At 39.6% G+C, this 22,918-nt stretch overlaps 1 protein-coding gene across 1 annotated transcript in view; it reads left to right on the forward strand.

Annotated features, from left to right (window-relative positions):
- PCNX2 (pecanex 2) overlaps nt 1-22,918 on the forward strand; it is a 153,575-nt gene that overhangs the window by 102,473 nt on the left and 28,184 nt on the right. Inside the window, 2 exon segments of the mRNA XM_032682450.1 lie at nt 9,879-9,937; nt 12,273-12,488. Of these exon segments, the coding sequence (XP_032538341.1) occupies nt 9,879-9,937; nt 12,273-12,488 (275 nt within the window).

A 22,918-nucleotide genomic window follows, 5' to 3' on the forward strand; every position in this document is an offset into this window, starting at 1 on the left:
TAAAGAGGCTGCAATTAAATTGCCAGTTATCTCAGACTGGCATTACAGGATGCCTCTCTGTGTTTGAGACTGTGAGCAAGCCTTTCTTTTCTCCATATTTTTAAAAACTGTGTCACTGTGTTATTGTTCCAGCTGTTGTGGTCTGGAAAATAACCACCGGTAAGGTTAATGCAGCTGGAAATGGAGGGTGAGGAAAACCTGCCCTGCTTCAGATGTAGTGCAGATGGCTTTTTCCCTTTTCCTACCAGCTCACTTAACCTACCCATTGTGAACAACATGCAGGTGGAATGGGAAGAGTTTTCCCAGTGTACCCGTAATTTGAGTAGACCCCACATTATGCACGTGTGTGGGGAAAGGAGCTGTGAAAAGTACCTGTCTGCTCCCTCCCTTTTTCCCTTAAAATAACAGGCCCTCCACTTATTGTTAACACACTCTAGTGCATCTGGTTTCCCTGCGAGCTTGCTCATCTGTTACAGCTGTTAAAACCCCTGCTCTGAACACAAAATATCATTCAACCAGAACTGTCCATGGGCCTTGTTTGCATTCTGCACACTCAAACCTTTCAAGTTGTTCTTTTTAGGACTGGATTTCTTCTTTTTAGTCTTTTCTTGGTGTGTTGTTTGACTTTTCACATGTTCTTAGACCTCCATAGTAGTGATGTTTACAGAGGAACAACTGCAGCTATGTTTATAGTTCAGTAATGGCTTGGACATTGATTTATAATGAATACTTTCAAGAAAGGTACATGAACCTCTGAAGACAACATTTATAGCAAAGCCTCAGCACAGGAGAACCTTTTTTGCCTCTAGTTGACAGGAGATACTGTTTACCTTTTTTCCTCAAATATCACTCTAGAAACATTGTGTTCTGACTATTGTCACTGCCCTACTAATGGTTCAAACTTACTTAGGGTTCAGACTTTCCTAAATATTTCCAACTAGCTGGCATGAAAGCCTCATTGAAGCCAGTTTTACTTTTCACTGTGATTGTTTTAGTTTTTTCCAAATTGATTTTATTTCTCTGCTAATTTTTGTATTTCTCTGTCTGCTTCTATTCCTGTACTGTTTTTTATGAACTGACCAGAAAGAAGCACTGTAGTTGAGTTGCACGACTTTAGAGTGAACTGAGGTTCTAGTGCCTTTGTTCAGAGCTGTTACTCAGTTATGGATGCTAGCTCCTTTGATGACCGCGGTGCTTTTAAGAGAGGTCTTCACTGAGTTGGCCTCAGGGATCCTACAGGCTTTTATTGAGAGTTGAGTTAATTTAGAACTCTGCAAAAATAGCATAAATAAGTATCAGCATGTAGATAAAACCAAAATGGGTGCTTATTAGTACCTTGGACATAAAAGTCAAAACATAGAACCAATGAGTTAACGGTTTGTAGTCTGAAATTTTGGGGTGTTGTCTTCGAATGAGAAGGGCTGACGGGTCCTATTTACAAAGCACGTAGAATTTGGTGAGAGTCTTTCTGGAGACTTCAAAGGGACTTAGATCCTTGAGAATCCAGCCTATACTGAGGGCTGACTTGTGTATCCTTGTGTATAGCATTCATGCTGATTGTAGTGGCACTCCCTGGCTGGCAGTGGTGTAAAAGTTGAAATGTTAGCAACTGCTGCTATTTTTCCTTCATTGCTTTTCCCTTAAAACTGGCAGATTTCCCAATAAATATGAATTTTTTGGGGGAAAAAGTGCTCCTCTGTTTAAACAATGAGTATAAACTGGTCTTATGGAAGTTGTGCCCTGTTCTCCAGGTGCATTTGTGGCCATGGTTCTGGCACTGGCAGAGAGAATAGAGAAAACCAAAACGTTTGAAGAACAAAGAACGTCTTTGTCTGTACTTCAGCCTTAGTTCTTCATGAGCTCTCTGAAGTTACATGTTATTCATTAGACTTACTCATCTGACTGTCTTCTCAAGACCCTTCCCTGTCTCCTCCCTGCTGTAGTGCCTAACCACTGTATATCTTCACATTGCACACCACCAGTATTGCCCATGGACTTGTACCTTCAACACTTGCTTGGTTTGGGAGTCTTTAATCCCTTTCAGCAGGTATGTAGGACCTTGTGGAGTGACAGAGCCACAGCATTCAGGTGTGGGAGGTGTTGTTTCAGGTACAGCCTCAGCCTAAAATAAGCCCTGCTAGAAACTACCTTCCCCTCAGTGTCTTGAGCTGTGACTCCCCCTAGAATAAGTGACCCTGTGTGCATGTGTGCCCCTTTGGCCTCTTGCTGTAGCATGGTGATATTCACACCTCCTCTCCAACCCAGCCCTCAGCTCATCACTTGACTCGGTGTGTGGAGTCACACTCAACTGGGAAAAGGTGAGAAAGGATAGGCAAGGAAAACAAGGCACCTTTAGTCAAATAGGTCTGGTATTAAAGTAGGTGTTCTTTGAGTTGCCCAGAGTTTCACACTCAAGGGAGGCTATACAAAACTCAAAGATGTAGCTTAACTGTTTGGCAGTATCTCTCTAACCGGTAACATCTCTTCTCAAATTTTTGCCCCTGGCAATCAGTAAAACAAATTGAGGCTAATTGAATAGGAGCCATATGTGTGATAATTAATTGGGAGCGGATTCTGATTCAGTGCTCTGTAGTTCCCTGCCGAGTTAAAGATGCATTCACAAGTCAGAGTCACTGAAGCATTCTAAGAGGACAGAATAGAGACAGAAGGGAGACATCAGAAAGGGAATGCATGCTGAGATCAGGAGGAACACAAGTAGAGATCAAAACCATAAGTGGGATAAATGAACAGGGAAAGAGATGGGCAAAAAAGGAAAAGGCATGCAGTGACAAGTCTAAGAGGGTAATGCAACAGACATTGATAATCAAGAACTCAGACCTATAGAGGGAAAAAAGTCATCAGCATGATAGAAGAGGACTTTTAAAGACATTTGGGAAGGAAGGCAGCAACAGGACATAAGAGAAAAATGGGAATGGACTCCGATCAGAAATAGGAAGCATGTTATATTTTGAGGGCTTCTGTGGATATACAGTGGCACTAAAAATTTATAAGCTGTTCATCTAAAGATTAGCTTCCAAATTATGTAAATCTAATGAGATCAGTTTAACTCATGAAATTTCTGGCATGTTGAATGTTGGAAACTTCTTGAAATGGGTTGACTGAATTTCTGTAAGAATAAGTGTTCTCAGGAAGTGTTCATCCCATTCACTTGGATAAGGTAGATCCATGTCCTGTTTTAGATTTAATGAATCAAACATTTAGGGGCAAGCTGAGGTTCAGAGTACTAAACTCAAACCTTCCAGTCAAGGAAATGCTTATTCAAGCCACATCTATCAAAATGTGAAAACTAGTAAAGCTGAGATCACAGAGGAGAAGTTTAGCAAGTGTAACTATCCTAACAGAGGTGATATGTAAGTTGTGTACAGATAGCTGCAGGGAATAGTTCATGCTACAGTGTGCTCAAGCCTTGGTTATCCTCTAGTGTACAAGAGTATGCACTGGACCCAGACTGCCTTGGGGGTTATAAGAGCAAAATGTAAACTATCTCTTGCTTCTTTCTGAGATAATGCAAGATGCAGAATTATGTCACCATTACATTTAGAATTGCCTCTGAAACTTTGTGCTCATTGGGACTAGGTAAATACTGGATGAATGCTAGGGGGATTTTTTTTTTTTTAAGTCTTTTGACTAGAATTGTTTGCTCTCAAAATACCAGAGGTGTTTTCAGTCTGAAGAGTACTGTAGAGGCTACCATAACAACTGCTGTAAATTATTAACATTCTCAACAGTCCTTGAAATGAAAAAAAAAAGGTATTAGAAGTTATCCCTGTTTTAGACTGGATTTTGTACAACTGCACAGTAGCAGTAAAATTTTTCTTGTTTTTTAATGTAGTGTCACTGATGCTGCACTTGCAGACTTACAGCACTGAAATGGCTTGGTTAGCTTTCATTTTGCCCCTCTTCGTATTTTGGTGAGAAATATCTATATGAACTTAAATAGTATTTCTGGTATAGGCTTTCTTTGAAAGACATCATTCACCAGTCTTTGTCTTAATCTTGTTTTTCCTCATACTTTCTTGCCATCTCAACTTCCTAATTTTATTATTAAGCAGTCACTTTTAGTCTGAAAATGAGGATTAAAATATCTTAAGTATATGCTATTTTAGTATTGCACACTGAAAAAGCATGAAAACATGTTATCAGCAGTAAAGAGTATCAAGAATGGATTCTGTAATGCCTAGTTGTCCTTTCCTCCTTTTATGATGTTTAAACAATGTGTCTCTGTGTGGAGTCAAGGAGGAAAAACATCTTGGCCTCATTTGCTGAATCAGCTCTCAACATTTGTTTTGTTTTGGTTTTTTTTTTTTCCCTGTTCTTGCTCTCTATCTGGTGAAAACTTCAACAGGATGTTTCTTATCACCTCCTTTCTACTTTCCAGGTCCTTACAGTTTTTCAGGCTTTTGCCACTTCACTCATGGGCTCATCAGCCAGTGCAAGGCCCAGGTGAATCAGTCCTGCAGAGCACTTTGCCCAGAGCTGGGCACAACGTGGTACCTTTCCTGTAATGTTTGTGGTGGCTCATGATGGGACAACCAGAAAAATAACACTCACTCGCACTATTTCAGATGCATGTTTTTGTGTAATGTAGTTAACACATTTGCTTTTAAATTAAAATTTAAATTGCAGACAGCAAGGTCCAGCTGTGATGCAGAGTCCTGTGCTAAGCCCCATCCTCATAGAAGCATCAGGGTCCCCAGACCTTTTCCACTTATGCAAGCGTGAGCATAAACGTCTCCGTGCATTTGGCGTAATCTTTCCACTTATAAAGCGTCTTGTGTTGCTTAGTATAAAATATCTGAAGATAGTGATTAAATGCCTTTTAAAAGAAGCAGCATACTTGGACAAGGGGAAAGAAATTAAGTAGCACAGTAGCTAAATAAGACAAATGCAGAAATGTTGGTGACATTTTGGTAAAGCATTAGTGAATATTTGAAAGTACACAGATATTTAAATTACCTGACTTACAAATAAGAGGTGAATTCCCCAGCTAAACCTTTGAATGTCAGAGCACTTAGATGCACTGTTTAATGCATGTTTGGGCACTCAGCTTTTGATCTCAAATTTACATCTTGCATTTTCATCTGTATTGCTGCAGGAGCACAGAAACCTCATCTTCAGGGAAGGTACTAGAATATGCCAAAAAAACATGCAGAGTAGTATCTCAGCAAATTACCTCAATTCTAGTTTTAGCACCTACTAAAAAACAACAACAACAACAACAACAACAACAAAAAAACCCCAAACCAACCCCTCCAAAACATAAAAAAAAAAAAAAACCACAAAAAATCCCCAAGTAAACCCAAGAAGCTCTCAGAATCAGTTATAAAAATCTTAAGAAAATAAAGAAACCCTAAGAACAAGAAGCATTAATGATAATAAGATCTTTCTGTGTTTTACAAGGATGCTTCAACAGCGCTGTCTTTAACAAGTGGGACTTCTTATACCTTAGCCCTCCCCCAGTTTCCTAGTGTGCAATGAAAGCCACTTTTTATTATTGTTAGATGAAACACTGGCCAAGTCAGGAAAGGAGGAAGAAAGCATGAAAAATAAAAAACAGAGTGAGTGATCAGGAAGGAGAAATTGCTTTTCATTTTTAAGAGATCTTTTTTTATTAAGGTGAGTTAAACCTAAGGTGTATCTTTCATTCAGCTGCCCAGAAAACCTGAGAATGGTTACACACGAAGGGGCTGTCAGCCTTTGCTGTTATAATCACAATGAAATCATTCTGTGTTTTAGATTAAATTGATTTAAAACTATTTGGGTATCCTTAGCCTTCCAATTAATACCATCATTTTTGCCTCTGGTGTCATTCAGATATTCGTGGGTGCCTCCTTATTCTGCTATGTCATTCTCCCCCCAGCCTCACATCACAGCCTACTGCTACTGTGTTTTTAATGCTAAGCCTTCTGTTTATAGTGCCAGCAGCATCAGACATTCACATGAAAATACTGAGGACTTTTTTCCAGATTCCCATGAATAATCATAGGGCTGCAGCTTAGTAAAGTTTCTCTCTGTTAGATTTGCCTGGTAGATGTCATGGTAAGATGGATTAAAATTCATTGGACACAGACAAAGAAAAATTTTGGATCCACCCTAGAAAGGCATGTTTGCATCTCCCGGAGGGGAACTGCTTTTCTTTGTTTTGTTCTCTTTCAAAGTAAGGATCCCATTTTTCACAGCAGGAGTCCTAGAAATCTTGAATTTGTGTTTTGGGGCAAAACTCAGCATCAGCAAGGCAGATAAAAGAGGTGGAATTTTATTTTGATCTTCTGGAAATAAACACGTCAATGATTTATTTGGTTTTTTCCCTCAGTTTGCCTGATGCTCACCATTCATTGTATGTTCCTCAGACTGCCTAAATCCCCTTCAGCCTTTTTTCTACCTTTCTAAGGAAACTAGGAGACTGAAGTGGGAGAAGAAAATCTTTCCAGGCAGTATTTTTGGATAAGGGATTATAGGAAGTGACTTGATCTTCTTTTTGCAAAGGGAAGCAATGGTTATGATGGCTTGAACAGTGCTACCCAAACCAGTGGGTTGTGTCAGTGTCCATGTAAATGGTGGATTAAAAGGTCATGAAATAGATATTTCAGGAACTAAGCAGGATGTTGACTTTAAAGTTGCTGAAGACATAGCTGAAGTTGTTCAAACACAGTCACTTGCTCTCTAGGGCAATTGCCAAAGGACCTGCTCTTGGTTTGCAAAGAATAATGCAATTCAGGAAGAAATTCAATTACTGAACTAATTATCACATTGGATGAGTGGTAACAACCAAATTTAAAGGAAGAGGTCACTGGAGGAAAGCCCAAATCACCCACTAATCCCAGAAGTTCACTTTGAGAGGTCCTAGTTGAGAGAGAAAAGCCCCGGAGTAAAGGCATTGCTGGTTTGATTGTTAGGCTCAGAGGATTATAGTTTAATCCTATGCAAATTCCCATGGCCTTCAAGAACATATAAACATAGCTTTGGTTACTAATAATTATAGGAGACTTTCAAAATCCAAAATGGATTACTTGACTGCATTTACTCAACTAAACTGAATTTTAGGACAGAAGTTTGCTTTACAAACTGCCTATATTACCCTTGGTCTTCAAAAAATGGAATAAAATTATATTTCAAAATATCTGTATAAATATTTGTGTTTTTCTGATAGTGTCTGAAAAGGTAAATCTTGTCTCATGTCCCAAGGCCCATGTTTTAGCTGCTTAAACAATTGTTACTGTGCTTGGAATGGAGGATAAAGCCTCAACTGAGCCTGGTTTGGTTTTGTTTTTGTGAGATCTTCTATTTCCTTCCTTTCTTCCCAGTCAGGCTGCACTATCTGTTTTGGAGTGTCTGAAGCACTTGTGATTTTCCCTGATTATTTCATGCATCTTTCTCTCTAAACAAAAAAGGGGGAAAAGAAATAGAGCCAGAGCTGCATGCTGGGCAAAAGGATTCCTGTGTATTACAGATCAGAATTTTCTGGGGTATTGGTTGATTTGTATGGGACTCAATATGTCTCAAGAACAGAAATGCTTTATAAGTTGGTAAAAAATTGGGGGTAAAGAACAGTATTAATATGTACCTCATATTGGCACTGATTTCAGAGGGACTGAAAGTTAATAAAGAGTCTCATAATGTTAAAACATATGCATTTGGAAATCAGCAGTGTTTCTCTACTGAGAATAGAAAGTCGATTTAATTCCCTAACATAATGTTTATGCTTACTCTTGCATATGCAGGTAGATATGTATCAGAGTGGAAGAATTCTGACAACCTTTTTGAAGTAAAATCATTCTCTAAATTTCAAACTGCTTAGAAGGCCCTTCCCCCATTGCCATTTTCTGTTGCATAGGAAGTGAAAATTGCCATTACAATAAGCTGAACCAACCGGAAGCCAGCAGATAAATAATACATCAAATAAGTTTTTAATATATGTAGATAGTATCCTAATATTAATTACAAATAATTTTAATTAAGACTCTTATTTTCTCCAATCGTGCTTTTTTCAAAGTAGAGAACATGCCTTTTTAGAGCAGAAATCAGCTGGTTTTGGTAAGGAAAGCAATTCTATTCTTCTTCTGTCTACTAAATGGAACCCTGTGTGCGATTTTTCTGTTGATCAGTTTTCCACAGCTTTTTGGGGGAGACTGTAGGGAGTGGATGAAAAGGCTTTCTAACATTAGGGACATCAGTGGCCTCCTTCCCATAGTTGGATTCAGCATGAGCTTATAGCTTCAGCTCAGAAACTTCCAACCTTTTAAATAACCTGTGTATTGACACAGGAAGTCCTGGGAACCAGTACTAAGATGAGGACATGAAGACTCTCAGAGAGTCTCTGCTGTGCTTCAGAGACTTGGGTTTATGCCATCCTTTTTCAGTGTTATTTAAGGTGTTTGAAAACCTTCCATGTAACTGATATCCTCTTTGGTGCAGTCTCCTTGGGGCATGTCTTAAGTTTCTCGTAGTGAATAGCTAAATTCAGGCTTTTTAAGTTGACTGGCCAGCCATCAGCCTGTTCAACTATGACCTGTGCTCCCCATCCTCCTGAGCCAGACCTTAGCCAGTCCCACCTAGCCATGCCATCCTCATCACCATTCAACCAAGGACACAATGAGGACCATGCCTGGGTGTCTCCCTCAGTTCCCATGCTAGGGGAGGTGCTGCTGTGGCACTTTTCCCCTGTGCTTACAGGCTGTTGAACAGATGAGACTCTTGCCACTGTCACACGTAACCTTATGCTGACTGTTATTTGGGACAAAGAGCTTGGTCTTTCTCTGTTTTTTGCTTTAACCTCATTTTCCAAGGAATGATAATATTTACATATTTGATTGATAGATCTTCTGCTAAGGCTAGTGGTTGAAGGCAAAACTCTTGAGGCAATATTCTTAATGAAGTGTCCCAAAATCCCTAAACACTCCTGCCAGAGCAGTGTTTCAGGGAAATTTGTATTTACTATAGCATTTCAGTTGGCCAGACTTTCACTTGTACCCTGAAGGCTTGGGAGGTGCTTTGGACTTGAATATCCCTGGTCACCACAAAAATCACTCCCTTCTGTTTAACACATATGGGTCCAGAGTGATTTAGTCATTCCTTATTTTCAGACTTTATTAGTGTTTTTTGTTACAGGTAGTAGTAAAAGCTCAATCCAATCTACCTTTTAGTTCCTTCTGTTTTGTGACCATTTTTCCTGTGGTATTTTTGTTCCACCACTACAATCAAAATACTGCATTGAGAATGTGCCATTAATAGGGGAGACAGGGTTACTGTCTGTGTGGACTAAGGCCCTGTAATTTACTCTTTTTCAAGCAATAAGAATGATCAGGGACACTCGTTGCTGCCTAGCTAAATATCAAACTAAGTAAAGTGATTTTTTTGTTGTTGTTTTTCCATAAATGTTACACATCCACAAAAACATTTTCACACAAAGAAAGCTCCTTGAGCCCAACTGTTTCCCTTAAGGCTTGGAAGGAAAGAAAGACTGATTAAATATTCTTTCTATTTGCTGTTTTGGTGGCACCTGACTGATGTGTTTCTGAAGCCAGTTCAATTATTTAAGTACATAGTGTTGTATATTATCACAAATGCCAAATTCTGAATGTACTGTGCCCCACAAGAAGGAAAATGGGGCAGAAAGGGCTTGAGGGAAAGGAGCAGAGGCCACAGACACTTCTGTGTGCTGATAAGCTCCAATATCAGTAGCAATACTGACCTGAAATAACTATGTATGCCTGATGAATGGATTAGAGTGTGAACTGCATAATGATATAAACACAAAATGAGGAGATATGTTAAAAAGAAAATAGATGTGTTTACTATGAGAATTGTATTTTTTTTTAAAAAAAAGAATTGGCTGTACAACATGTCTTTATTTCCAGCACCAAAAGATCGGACCATTCCAACACCAGACTGGCAATTCAGATCGAAAAGGATGCAGGTATGGCCTGGGAGTTTGGGTGTCTTGTTTGATTTGCAAAATGTGATGTATTTACACTGGTAAGGCTTTGCTGGGGAAGCTGAAGAGATGCAAAGGGTATAAATGTTGTGTGAACAAACCAGAGCATTTTAAATCTAGCAGAGCACCAGTTTAAGTTGTGTGACCTGACAAGTAAATTTGCTCTTCAGTTATGTGTTGCTGGGCTGGGAATTGTTTGGTTAATCGTAACATTGCTGTTTGTGTGGAACATGCAGCAGACACCCTATCTGGACTCAGAGGTCAGCTGTGGGCAGGGAAAGGCTTTGGAAAAAAGCAGTAAGTTAGTGGTGCCCCTACTGCTGAGCAGTTTGGGCTGACAGGTATCTCCTCTTCCCTGGAGAGAAACCTTTTTGGAGAAGTCGAAAAGTGAAACTGAAAAATTTGCAAGAGAAAGAAGTAGGAAAGATGGTGGGCTGTTCTGCTGGGTAGCTGCATTAAATGAGCACCAATCCATGGCTGTGTAAAGCACCTCCCCAGGCTACAGCAGTTGTTCCTGTGAGACTGGGAAGTGAGAGCATTTTTTGGCAAGTCAGTGGACACAGAGAGTGTGTGGTACCTCATCTGGCACTCTTCAGTGCATGGTGGGATAGAGCCCTTTTCAGGAGAAACCGATACCAGTCTTTCATACCAAATCCCAGTCTCAGTGAGAGAGGCCAAGGTTTCATATATGGGATTCTTCTGCTTTAGTGTTCTGTGGCTGATTTTATTTTGCTGCTGAGGTGGCAGGGGTTTGTATTGTGAAGTTAGATGTTTACATTTTAATTATTGCTGTTACGCCCACCCCTTTATCCTTTATCCATTACATCAGTAGCATGAACAAATACATGTCTTCAAGCAGAAATGGGTGAAATCCAGGGTGTCTAAGTAGGCAAGAGAGGTATTAATAATTTGAAGCATATATAGTGCTCTTTAATTATTTATCATTTCGAGGCAGGGAGCTAGGATGTTTCCCAAGGCCATTCTGCCATCTGATAGCAATAACCTTTAGCATTATTATAAATGCGATAAGTTAATTCTATTTTTAATCCTGTAGCTCAAGCAGAACATTACTTTTGTGTGTGTGCCTAAAAGATTAATTTTATGACTTGTTTAAATTTTGACCACATGTACTCCAGGAGGTGTATAGCTGAATTTATCTGCATGGGCATACGCACACACATGGACGCACATACCAGGGCTGGCTGCTTAATGGCCACAGGGATGAAAACCAGCATAGTTACACACCTGCTCCTCCTCTTGCATTGAAGAGCAATTTGTAGAGGAAGCTATAGCCTCTGAAAGTCTCCTCTTCTGGGGTTTTTTTTCCTCCACATTAGATCTACTCCTAAATATGCACAGGGTACCTGTACATATGTATCCACATACACCGTCATACCAATAAACCTGCGAGGTGTTGGTTTGTACATGTGTTCATGCACCAGCATTTTAAAAGTATTGAAGGTGAGACATTGATGCATTATGGAAGAAAAAAACAGTTCATATGTCAAGTATATATTATGTAAAAGAGTGCAAACACAAGACAACACCACGTGGATTATGTGGCACTATCTTGGCATTTATGAAAGTTCAATCTCTTTCACAAATCACCATCATAAAGTGATCCTTTTAATGCAGTTAAATGACATAGACCTTTATGAGATGAAACTTCCAGACTGTGATGGGGTGTTTTGGACATTTGGTCCAAGCAATGTGTAATTGGACAGCTACTGTTTTTAAAGTGGTAGCAATTTTAGTGGTGAATGTTTCATTCTTACCCAATATACTAAGTAAACTCTTTTAAAGTAAGTATCCTCATTTAAAGTACCAGCAGATACTTAATGGAAAAACCCTTGAAAAATTCCTGGAGGTCTAAAAGAAAAAAATCCCAACAAAATCATTGGAAGATGTGTGACCAAAGTCTTTAAAAATCTCAGAAAAAATATTCAAATTTAAACATATGTAATGAAATAATAATGATTTCTGGTTTCTTTGAATTAAGAACAGTATGTAGACATTAACGTATCATTGCAGAGGCTTTCTATGTGGCCAGAAAATTCTTTCTGTTGTAAAAGATAGAGGTTATTTGAGTAAGCCTGAAAAATGTGTTATCAATAATTTGATATTTTGTTTACAATAATGCTCATATTAAACAAAAAATTCAGACCTGATTCTCTGAAGGGAAAGCTAGGAAATACAGATTGTGTAACATATCAGGAAGACTTTAAGCAGGAATGAAAATGAACATGGAATTTTATGCAGAATGGCTTTGTATACCATAAATTTCATTCTTTACAAATGTGTGCTGCTCTGGTTGTAGGAAATGATGACAATAATCTCAACTCCATTTTTTATGAGCATTTGACAAGATCTCTGCAGGAGTCTCTTTGTGGAGATTTGATTCTGGGCCGCTGGGGAAACTACAACACAGGAGACTGTTTTATTCTGGCATCGGATTATTTAAATGCCTTTGTGCACTTGATCGAAATTGGAAATGGCCTTGTCACCTTTCAGCTCAGAGGGCTCGAATTTCGAGGTAAGGATCCCTGGTGATTTAAATAAGAACAAATCTACTCTGTCTTTTTAATTTATCACAAACTATAGTAGGACATAGAGTTTAAGGACCTTTCTCTTTTTATAGATATTTGTCTGTCTAAAAGCTTGGTACTTCTTTGTATCATTATTTGAATGATGCTGTGAAACCTAGATGTTAAGAAATTTGGAGTCATGTTCTACAGCACTGTAAGACCTTCAGAAAGAAGGCTTGTTGAATTGTTTGCTTAGTTCACAGATCCTTTGGGTAATGCTTAGTTATGTTTTCAGATTATTTCCTTTCCTCTATAGCATTGAAAATCGAAGTTGTTCTTAAAATTTTTTGACCCCCAAAAGCTTGTCTTTGAAAAAAAAAAAAAGTTAAATAAGACTTCTTCCACAGAAAATATCTTTGCATGTGTCAGGCCATGCAAGTAGCCCATGCTGACATGGTCTCTATCACAGTAGAACAATAGAGAAGCAAGTTAATCAAGTCTTCATATTTCTCTTATTTAGGAAACGCTGTCCCTTCAGTTAAACAAGGGACCTCACTTTCTCACCATTCAGTGTATTCCTCTGTCAGGACACTCGTCTTTAAGGAATGGCAATTGCATCCCCTTCTTCGGTGGTGTGGCTTTTGTGGGGCCAGTTGCTGTTGTTGTTGTCCCTAGAGTAGGAAGCAAAATGAAAGTAAAACCACAAAGCTTTTAAACCGCTTTTAAATTTTGCTCATGCTACGTATGTTGGCTGCCTGGGTTTGTTGGTTGGATTTGTAACCTTTCAAAGATACCACTTTGCAATTGCAGGTGATGGGAGTTTTGCAATACTGGAATAAGCAGCTTCCCAGGCTCAAGGGCTGAGCATCTAATGGGCAATGTGTAGAGGAGAGTATAATCGACATGACTGTTCAACAAGGTTGAGTGTGAGAAAACAGGTGACTGGCTCTCTGAAAGCACTTAGACGTGGAAGGATTCGACTAGGAAATAACATGTGTGGGCTCCAGGCTCGACTCTGTGACAAGACTCTCTGTTGGATGTTGAATAGGTTGTGGTAAACACTTTCCTTCCTCTATGGTGGGGATGAAGATAACACTCCCATGTCCTAAGCAGAGTTATGTAGAAAGAAGACAGTAGTAAATACCTAAAACAGCTTGGTATTGTAATATCTGAGGAGATACCTATTCAGTACAAAGGCAAACTGTAAGAAAAAACAGCTGGAAAGGAGGAGAATTTGTTCATCAGCCTCATAATTTCTTGTTGTTGATGATGATGATGATTGTTGAGGGATACATGATCATCTATATGTGGTTCTGAGGCTTGCTTCAATTTCTAAGACATCTGTGCAAGTATTACCTTCTCCTTGTGTGCCTCCAAAGTGAACAATGGTGCTGCTGTATCAGAGATAGGTACTTGCATTCTACCTTCTGAAAATTATCTTTGCTGATCATCATTTTGTGTTAAAATAGATCACTGTAGGATTTGAAACAAACAGAAGAAAGAAACCTCACTCTCCCACTTAAATTATGTGAGCTTTTTGAGGTTTTTTTTTCCTTTATGCAGTTGCCCCCTACTGCTGGGTCTCTCTCTGTCATCACCATCCCGAAGCAGTTGAAGTAAATCTTGGAAACAGATGAAACAATATGAGCCACGTGCTAGCTGGATAACAAGATCAGGGGCCCAGCAGACAGTCTTAATGAACTGGAAGTTGAACAGGGAACAACTGAATAGTTTTGTTGTAAAGTGGCTTGGGAAGACTTTCTTTGACTTTGAGCCAGGATCATTCACTGCCAAAGAGTGCCATTTGGCATTTAGATCTGAGAGCAAAGCTCAAAAATTGCAGTGTGCCACCTGTCAAGGCATCTCTGTATTACCTAAAATCACAGTTTAAGTAGTTGAATGTATCTGAAAATTGACCTTTCCATGCAGAGGGCCCAACACTGTTCAGTGTTAATTAACTGTAGTTAACAGTGTTTTACTTTGTGAATAGATCCAATGTGTCTGCCGACCACAGCAGGTCCTTAAGTTCAGCTGGGACTGAGCTCCGCAGCCTCTCATGTCTTTCATGGGCTGCTGCTTAGAGCCAGCTGAGTTCTCATGAGGAATATCCTCTTTCCCAGTCTTTCTTGAAGTCCTCAGGAGGAGGCTGGCAAAGAGCACTTCTTACCTGCATGTTCAGTGGGCCTGGTCAAGAGAGCGACAGCAAACTGTGAACAGGAAAGCACATATCAGTTACTGGAGGAGGAGGAGAGGAGTGGGAAAATTGGGATCTCTTCTTGTCTTTAGTCCCTTATTCCGCTCCTCCTTCTCCCTCTCCCCTTTCCTCCCCTCTCCCGATGATGCTATTCCAAGAATAAGAGAAAGTATGTAGTTATTTTTTGTGTCCTCTCCAACATGCTATGTAAGGAAGTTTTCTCCAGCATTCAGAATATTTTGTAGAGATGTTATGGGAAGAGAAACTAGGAATGTGATTGTTGTTACTATGTTGCTTGGCCTGGAACAGAGAAGCCTTGTAGGGTTGAATGAAGGAATTGACCTTAGAAAAGAACAGCTCCAAGAAGTAGCATTTAACATACCAACTGAACCCCACTGCCAGAGAAACCACATGAATTACAAGCCTGCTTAAGGATAGAGTAGGAGAAACAAAGGAGCCCAGTGGGGAACCAGGCACAAGCCAGATAAGATGAATCTGCCTGATGCAGGCTGTAATAAAAGCCTAATGGATGCCAAAATGTGAATGGTCAGTGTGCCCAGTGGAGACTTGCTGAGGTGGTGTGCTGACACCAGAGGGTTGTTTGTGTCTCCAGGTAACCCATGAAGGCTGATGTGCTTTAGTTAAACTATTCTGCAGAACCACCCTTTTCTTGTAAGACATTTGGTTCTTGTGTCAACCAGGAGGTGGGCTGCTCTGGTTGGGGCCATCAGCCACAAGGGTGCCCAGGCACTCGGGCACTGACTCTGAGTGAAAGGAGCCAGAAGGGCTGAACTGAACTCAGAAGTTCCATAAGGGGAACCAAGGCTATTCTAAGGAAATTCTCTGAAAGCTGAGACTTAAACTCTTCCTTGCAAGGCATTCTTTGCTCCTTCCTTTGAGCAGAATTGCTGCCTGCGTGGGCAGGAACTAGAGCAAGCTTCCTCAAAGCAGCACCGAGAGCCATGCACTGTTTTTTACATAGGACCCTGATTCCTTTCATTGTACAGAATGGTTTTCCACAAGGGGGAAAAAGGACTAGAGGAGGAACTTGAAATCTGTAATTTCTGAGCTTTGGCTGCTTAACTTCAATTTCAAACAAGTAATTTTAATTGAGGGTCCTGTGAGGACTAGGCACATTCTTCCCCATTTCAAATCTTGCAAATGGCTGGTGTGCAGTATGACTGAATACTGTAGGATTTTTTTTCTGCAGGAGTGGGAAAGAGTGTATGGAACTGCCCTGGAAGAACCTGATGGTTTATAAAGTCAAATAGCAATTGTTAAGCACAAGACTCATTTCCTCTGCTTTGGGCATCTTGCATTTCTATTTTTAGATGTCTGGTCATGCACTGTTTTTTACATAGGACCCTGATTCCTTTCATTGTACAGAATGGTTTCCCACAAGGGGGAAAAAGGACTAGAGGAGGAACTTGAAATCTGTAATTTCTGAGCTTTGGCTCCTTAACTTCAATTTCAAACAAGTAATTTTAATTGAGGGCCCTAAAAATCTGCTGTTCCTTAAATAGGAAATCTGTGTTTGCTTTGGAAACGAGTGAATCACAACAGTGTTCTCTGTGCCTGTGACTGTTTTCTGTTCATGACTAAACCAAAGGCAATATTTGCATTGTGGAGCTCTGGATTTTCCTATGGGTGTTTCTCATTGTGGTAGCTGAAAAGCTGTGCTGGCAGTGCTGAGTGCCTGAAGAAGGGATCTTTCAGTCTTCTGAATTTAAGTGTACAGGGGCAGGATGTACTTACAGCCTCCTCCATTTGCAGTCCAACCTAATAGAGAGTCCGCATTATAAGTGACTGATCCAGATGCCTTTCTAGCTGTATGTAATAGAAGCATTTGTCTCAGCTTTTAAATGAAAAAACAAACCCAACCAAACCCCTGCAGGCAGGGTAAGAAGGTGCAGACTGAGCAGACTGAAAGAAGAGAGTCAGCAAAGCTGGAATTCCTTTCATCCATCTCTAGTCCTGTTCATATTAAGCACCTTGTATGAATTAGTTCTTCACTCTCCTATTCTATGGGCAGGGAGGGGATGTGCCTCCGTTGTGTCATTCATCCTGAGTGTAAAGCCAGGGGGAGGCTCAAGACCTCCAGGCATTGAGAGGAAATGCCTGACTCCTCCTGCATGGAAAACAAAGAGAAGGTAGTAATGAGCTGAGACTAGGGTAATGCTTCCGAGGAGCTGCAGGTTGGTGCGGGGGAATTGAGCCCTTCGGTAACTCTGCTGTCTGTGTTAGACCACAGGAGTATGTTAAAAGCAGCCTGCCAGAAGAAATACATAATGTATCATTTAATTTGAAAGGAAGAGATGGGGAAGCCAACAATCAGGGAACAAGCAGAAAGAATGTCAAAATCTCTCTCTCGCATGAGTTCCCTGTAGAAAAAGGAAGATTTAAAATGTTTTCCTGTTTAGTCTGTGTGTCTGCAAAGTGCCTTTTGGAGAATATTCAGTTAGGCATTACATGTAATGCCTAATGTAATGAAGAAACTACTTACTGGTGGTGTTGCTGAAGTCTTGAGGAGTTTTCTAACTCATGCACAGTATCCTTCAGTCTTGTAATACACTTCTAAATCTCTGATGTGATTTTTTTGTTACTGCATGTTGCACGTGCAATATCAATGCTTCATTGGAACTTCATTAGATGGATCAAGGCAAGAAGCACAGGGCAGAGACAGATGTAATTGTACATAGTGGAAGGCAGCTGTGGCAGCAGTATGGCATCGCCTATGGGGCTTTCTCTGCATTTGCTAGCTTATTTCCCACGCAAAATGGGAAGCCAGTTTAGGACATACGCTTTAGACACAGTAATGATGTCTAAGAAATAAGGACAGTTGCTCATTTCTGCAGCATATGTGTATGCTGCATAGTTTTATTAAAGTAGCAAATACATTACCAGTGCAAGGAATATTTATTGGTGTTTGATTTTTGTGTCTGAAGGCACTGTAGATAAAGAATCATTGTAAATCTGTAAATATGTAAATAAAGAATCATTCTTTATTTAAAGAGTGATTGCAACTTTCATTTCTTTGTACAAATCACTTCTTGCTGTTGGGAAATAAAAATGCCCACCTTCATGTCTTTCCTGAGACCACTCTTGAGGTATGTTCAATGTATGTACCAGACCATTAAAAGGTATTGATAAATTACAAAGAGTTCAGAGAAAAACAGCCATTTTAAACACATCCCCTGGGAGAGAAGGTTAAAACCCAAAAGTACAGTGTTTGTGGGAAAGAACAAAGACAGAGAGACAGAATGCTTGGAAATACTAGAGGCATGGACAGAAAGGATGTAAAGGGACTTCTTTAATCTTGGTGATTTAATTGGGAAGAATGGCATAAAACAGGAAAGAGGATACTTTATCTTGAACGCAGGAAATCTGTGGTGTACAAGCCTTCCTAGGTGTACAGTGATGCTGCAATGGTGGAAGCTGTCTATGAATTTCAAATAGGCTTTGAATAGTTTCTGTAACACGTACTAGAATAAATATTTCATGTCTTTTTCCCTTTCCTCCCTTCCACAATTTTATATGTATATATGGGTGCACTGGAGAAGACTTCTGGAAGGAAGAAAAATAGATGCACTGCAGTCTTTTTATTGAGAAAATGTCTTTGCCAGAAACAAAATATTGCATCTTGATTGCACTCCAAAAGATGTGACCTGAGAGGTTTTTGTGGTATTTCATAGCTGCAAGTTTAACAACCAACATCTTTGGAGAATGCTTTCTTCCACCTGGCCTTTCTTAACGTGTCTCTGTGGACCAAGGAAAGGAAAGGTTTCTGAGGAGAGAGGATGCCTGTTATAAGAGCAACTGATCTGGTTTGAAAACCACATTATTTTCCAGGCGTACAAGTACCTGAAACAGTTGAAAACCAAACCACAGTTTTATAACTAGCAGCTTTGATGTCTGAGGAATTGATACTCGTTTTTAAATCCTGAGATTTTCCTTTGAAACAAACTGAGACTATCAGAGCCTATAAATTACTGTTCTTAATCCCAGTTCCACAAGCAAAAAGAGCAGGAAGGAACCAAAAAAGTCACTAGTTTTCAGCATGTGTCTAGTTCTGGGGTTCATAAGTTTCCATTTGTGAGCTCAGTTCACTCCTCTTGGAAGTATTGGGTTTTTGTGTTTCTAGAACTATATCTGATGTGTATTTCAGGAGAGGATGGCCTTTCAATGGCTGTAATTATGCTCCCTGTGCTTCTTTTGCATCATAACTTGATGCTTATTAAGCTGCTATCCTGAGCAGAAAAAAAATGTTGGGTGAGCCTAATCCATCAGAATTTGGGAATACTCATGTCTGCTGCAGAGCTTGTTGGAGCAGAGTCATGTAATTCCACAGTAACGCATTTGTTTGTAAAATATTTGTGTGTGTGGTTTTGCCAAACAAATAGTGAACAACCAGGCTTTTTTGTGGAGTTGTCTGTGAAGAGATTGCTGCATGGCCTACAAAAGGAGTTACCCTGGGCTTCAGTCCTTCTTCGTGGCTCCCATTTCCATATCCAGCTCCATCTCTCAGGCTTAACACCTAGTTACATTCCCTAGCCCAAAACTGGATATTGGGATCACAGAGTTTAAAGTGCCTAGTGCAGGAGAGTGATTCATGATGATCTTAACGTCTGTGGGGTGAGGTTGGTGCAGAAGCCCTCTGAGCCCTTTCTGTGTACATTTGCACCAAAGTTGCTGATATGTCAGCAATCCTCAGTGCTCAATCTATCGCTGCCTTCAGCCACAATAATTAGTCCCCATTCTGGATGTTGTTAAACTTAAGTGTTTTATGGAAACTAAAACTGCTCCTAGAATTGTGTGGTTGTGTTACGGATTTTTCTTTCTGGTCCTTCAGAACTTGAAAAATGCTTTTCACTCACTGAGTTTTCAAAATTGAATTCAGAAGCACACACTATGGTTTCAGCCTTAAATTCTAGAAGGCTAGATGGTCATTCATTTAGGTGTATTTTATGTATCCTCTTGGAGCAAGATTACAGTCTTCAGTTTCAATTTTCCATTTCCATTTAGGTCAGATCACTCTGGCAGAGCGCAAGTCAGTCCTCAAATCCTGATGCGTCAGGAAAATACAAAGAGCTCCAAGTTCTCACCCTGGTTTTCTCCTCAGCTCACAAAGGCTGACCTTGCTTTATTCAGCTGGCACATGTTTTTTACACTGATGGATTTTTGGCAACCATCCAGCGTTAGATACTTTACAAATGAATTGATCTTATCTATACTAGCAAGGGTCAGAGTGAATGACTAAACTTCAGTGAAGTTCATGAGCTTATTTTCTTTCTACTGCAGAAAAAAATGTAAAAAAAAGTGTTCCCTCAGATTTAGAAATGACTAATTACCAGTGAAAACATTTCCCTGTATTTTAATATTTAATGGTACTACACTTAATTATATTGCAGAACTGAAGTGCACGTTCTGTTCCCTGCTCTTTGGTATTATGAATAATTCTCTCAGAGGTGCTTGAACTTGATAATTTTTTGAGAAGCAATATAAAAAATTGTCACTTAAATCATCAGTTTATGACATATACACAAAAGTTTAGGGTCATCCTTCTGTAAAAGATGTACACAAATGCTTAACTTCATTTAATGTGTCTTGTCCTTTCTGGCTCAATGCATGAAGCTGAGCACATGCTCTTAGTCTCTGTAGTACCAGAGTCTAGAGTAATGAGCCAAAAAGGATTGATGTAGGCACTGGTAAATGAAATTTTTCAGTAAAATGCCAGTCTGAGATTGAAGTCCAGCCAGTGCATTATGGATTAAAGAGAGGCTTCATTAAAGGTGAGAGAAAATTACTGGCAGTCTTTCTGGAACTGACTACAAAAACTGGGAGGGAACCAACATGTACTTGAGCATCAAGCCTGAATGTTGGCTTTGCAGACTTGAGTCCCTTTACTAGATGTCATTTGGAAATGCTAATCAGCAGATGATGCTAGGAATGAGGATTTGGTGTTTTGTCAGAGCACTGGCCATGGCTCAGATTATACCTTTAAACTTAACAGGGATACCTCAGAAGCTGTGCAAGCAATAAAGACACCAAATCCCCAAGGTGGTAGTACCCAAGTCCATCAAACAGCTTTTGTTAATCAAGTGCATGTTTGCCAGATGTTGAAGAGCACATTCTTTGGAATAAATCCATAAAACAAACACATGAACTCGTTTCATTGGTTCCCAGAGCTTTCGTAATAACAGAGTCCCTTTTAAAATGTCTCTTGCTCCTGAGGTTCAACATTGATTGCACCCACTGTAGTATAATTTTAACTTTAATTGATTAAAATTACCCAGCAAAGATGACTTAGAGACATTTTATCCTATCGAATTAGCTGAGAACGCAAATATTGTTCTGGCATTATCTTCTGTTTGTTATGCATGTGATGACAGTTTCCTTTAAACATCGAGGGTCTCTTGAATTTGCCTTTTATTTACCTTTGAAGCCTCTTTAGGCCCTGTATTTTATAAAATATGTGTTCTAAGAAAAGTAGTAATTACAGAATCTGCAGTAATAATATTTGGTATTTATTAATAAAGGTAATACAGAGAACACATAGAAATAGCTATAGGAATATAATGTGATATTTCCATATCAAAAGAAAAAAAATTATTTAAGAATAGGGTTTCACAGATTGAGCAAAGCCATCTTTATTTCCTGAGGTTGTAAGGGGATCAGTGGCAGTTGTTCATTAGGCTTCTGTTTTTCATTTTTCATCACTTATAAATATTTGGCAATACTTAATTTAGCACCTGGCATGAAGATTTATCTTCTCTTAAATTCAGTGTAATACTGAGAGACCTTTAAACTTTCAAAAATAAACGTAACAGTAACAGTACCAGCATGGAGTAGTTATTTTACTTCTGCCAAGCAATGTACAAAGGAGTATGCTTTCCCTACTTCAGTTTGACTACGATGTCTTTTGACTTGACTTCACAGAAGCATTCGCTGACCCAGAGCAGTTCTTGGGTTTTTTGTTGTGGAGGAATTAAGTGTTAATTCATGTAGAAATATGTGAAATATGAAGCAGAAGCAGTCCAGTGCATGTCCAGTCCAACTGGAAATGTTAGCTTAATTGGTCATGTTTTGTACTTTGTGACAAAAAGGAAAGATGTTCATATTTGAGTGACCTGAAGATATTTCAGAATTTTTCATATTGTTTATCCATGAAGTCTAAGGAGGAATGTGTATCAGTGTGCAAACAATACTGGGTTCACAGTATAAATTTTCATTCACAGCAAACTAAACAGAGATCACTGGAATATACTGGATCTTTTTCCCCCATCTCTTAAGACTACAACCCTGTTTTTTCTCACACATTTCCTTCAGATTTTTCTGTTCTTTTTTCTTGTATATTTTTGCTTGCTTGCATACATTTTAGAAGGTGTACAGGCAAAAAAAGAGAAGGTGATAGGCAATACCGAAGCATATTTTGTTATATTTTCAAAGGTTTTTCTCAGTGAGGAGAAAGGAATATGCTGAATGCGTCTTCTGTTGGTACAAACTAAAGTTCACAGGTTGTTGACCAGACAGTTGTGATGGGACTAGGATAGACAGTCAAGGGCCCAGCAATTGTCATGCTCTATGGAAAGGCCTTTGGGATGCTGCTGTGCTCCATGCTCTCTTTTGGGGTACTGGCAGTCTGCAGGGAATTGGAGCTGGCATTGTATTCTTTCCTGGTCCAATGTTCAGATGATGAACATAGCTAAATTCTTCTTCCATTTACAGTGACATAACAGTTCTTTGGGTCCTGGTAGGGAGGGAATTATAACTGTTAAACTGCAGCACAGCGTGTAGCATCTTCCTCTTCTTTTGAGACTGTTTGGAAGCTGATGGGCTCAGCAGTCCGTGGGGTGATACTCAAACGCTGGCAGGAGGCCTGTGCATGACATGTGTAACCTGCATCATAGGAGATGGCCTTGAAAGATGGTTTATGTACAAACTCTGCAACAGCCTACAGAGAGTAATTTTTAAAAGATGCAGAAATCATGAACATAAAAATCATGTATTTTGAGAGTACTGGGGGAGCACATGGCAGTCTGCCTCAGCTTTTACTAGTAGTGCCGTACATGGTATAGAAGCCACATTCCTAGATTTCAAATCCCCAAGGGCTCAGCTTGACTATCTAGTGTGCGCAGCACAAGCTAGAAATGCAGAGTCTGCATTATTGTTTCTGCATCTGCCTTATGATTTCTTTTTGAGCTAACATATTTTTTTTTAGAAAAATTTACTCTGATCTAAAGCCTG

This window comes from Chiroxiphia lanceolata, chromosome 3 (assembly GCF_009829145.1).
Source record: "Chiroxiphia lanceolata isolate bChiLan1 chromosome 3, bChiLan1.pri, whole genome shotgun sequence".
NCBI lineage: Eukaryota > Metazoa > Chordata > Aves > Passeriformes > Pipridae > Chiroxiphia > Chiroxiphia lanceolata.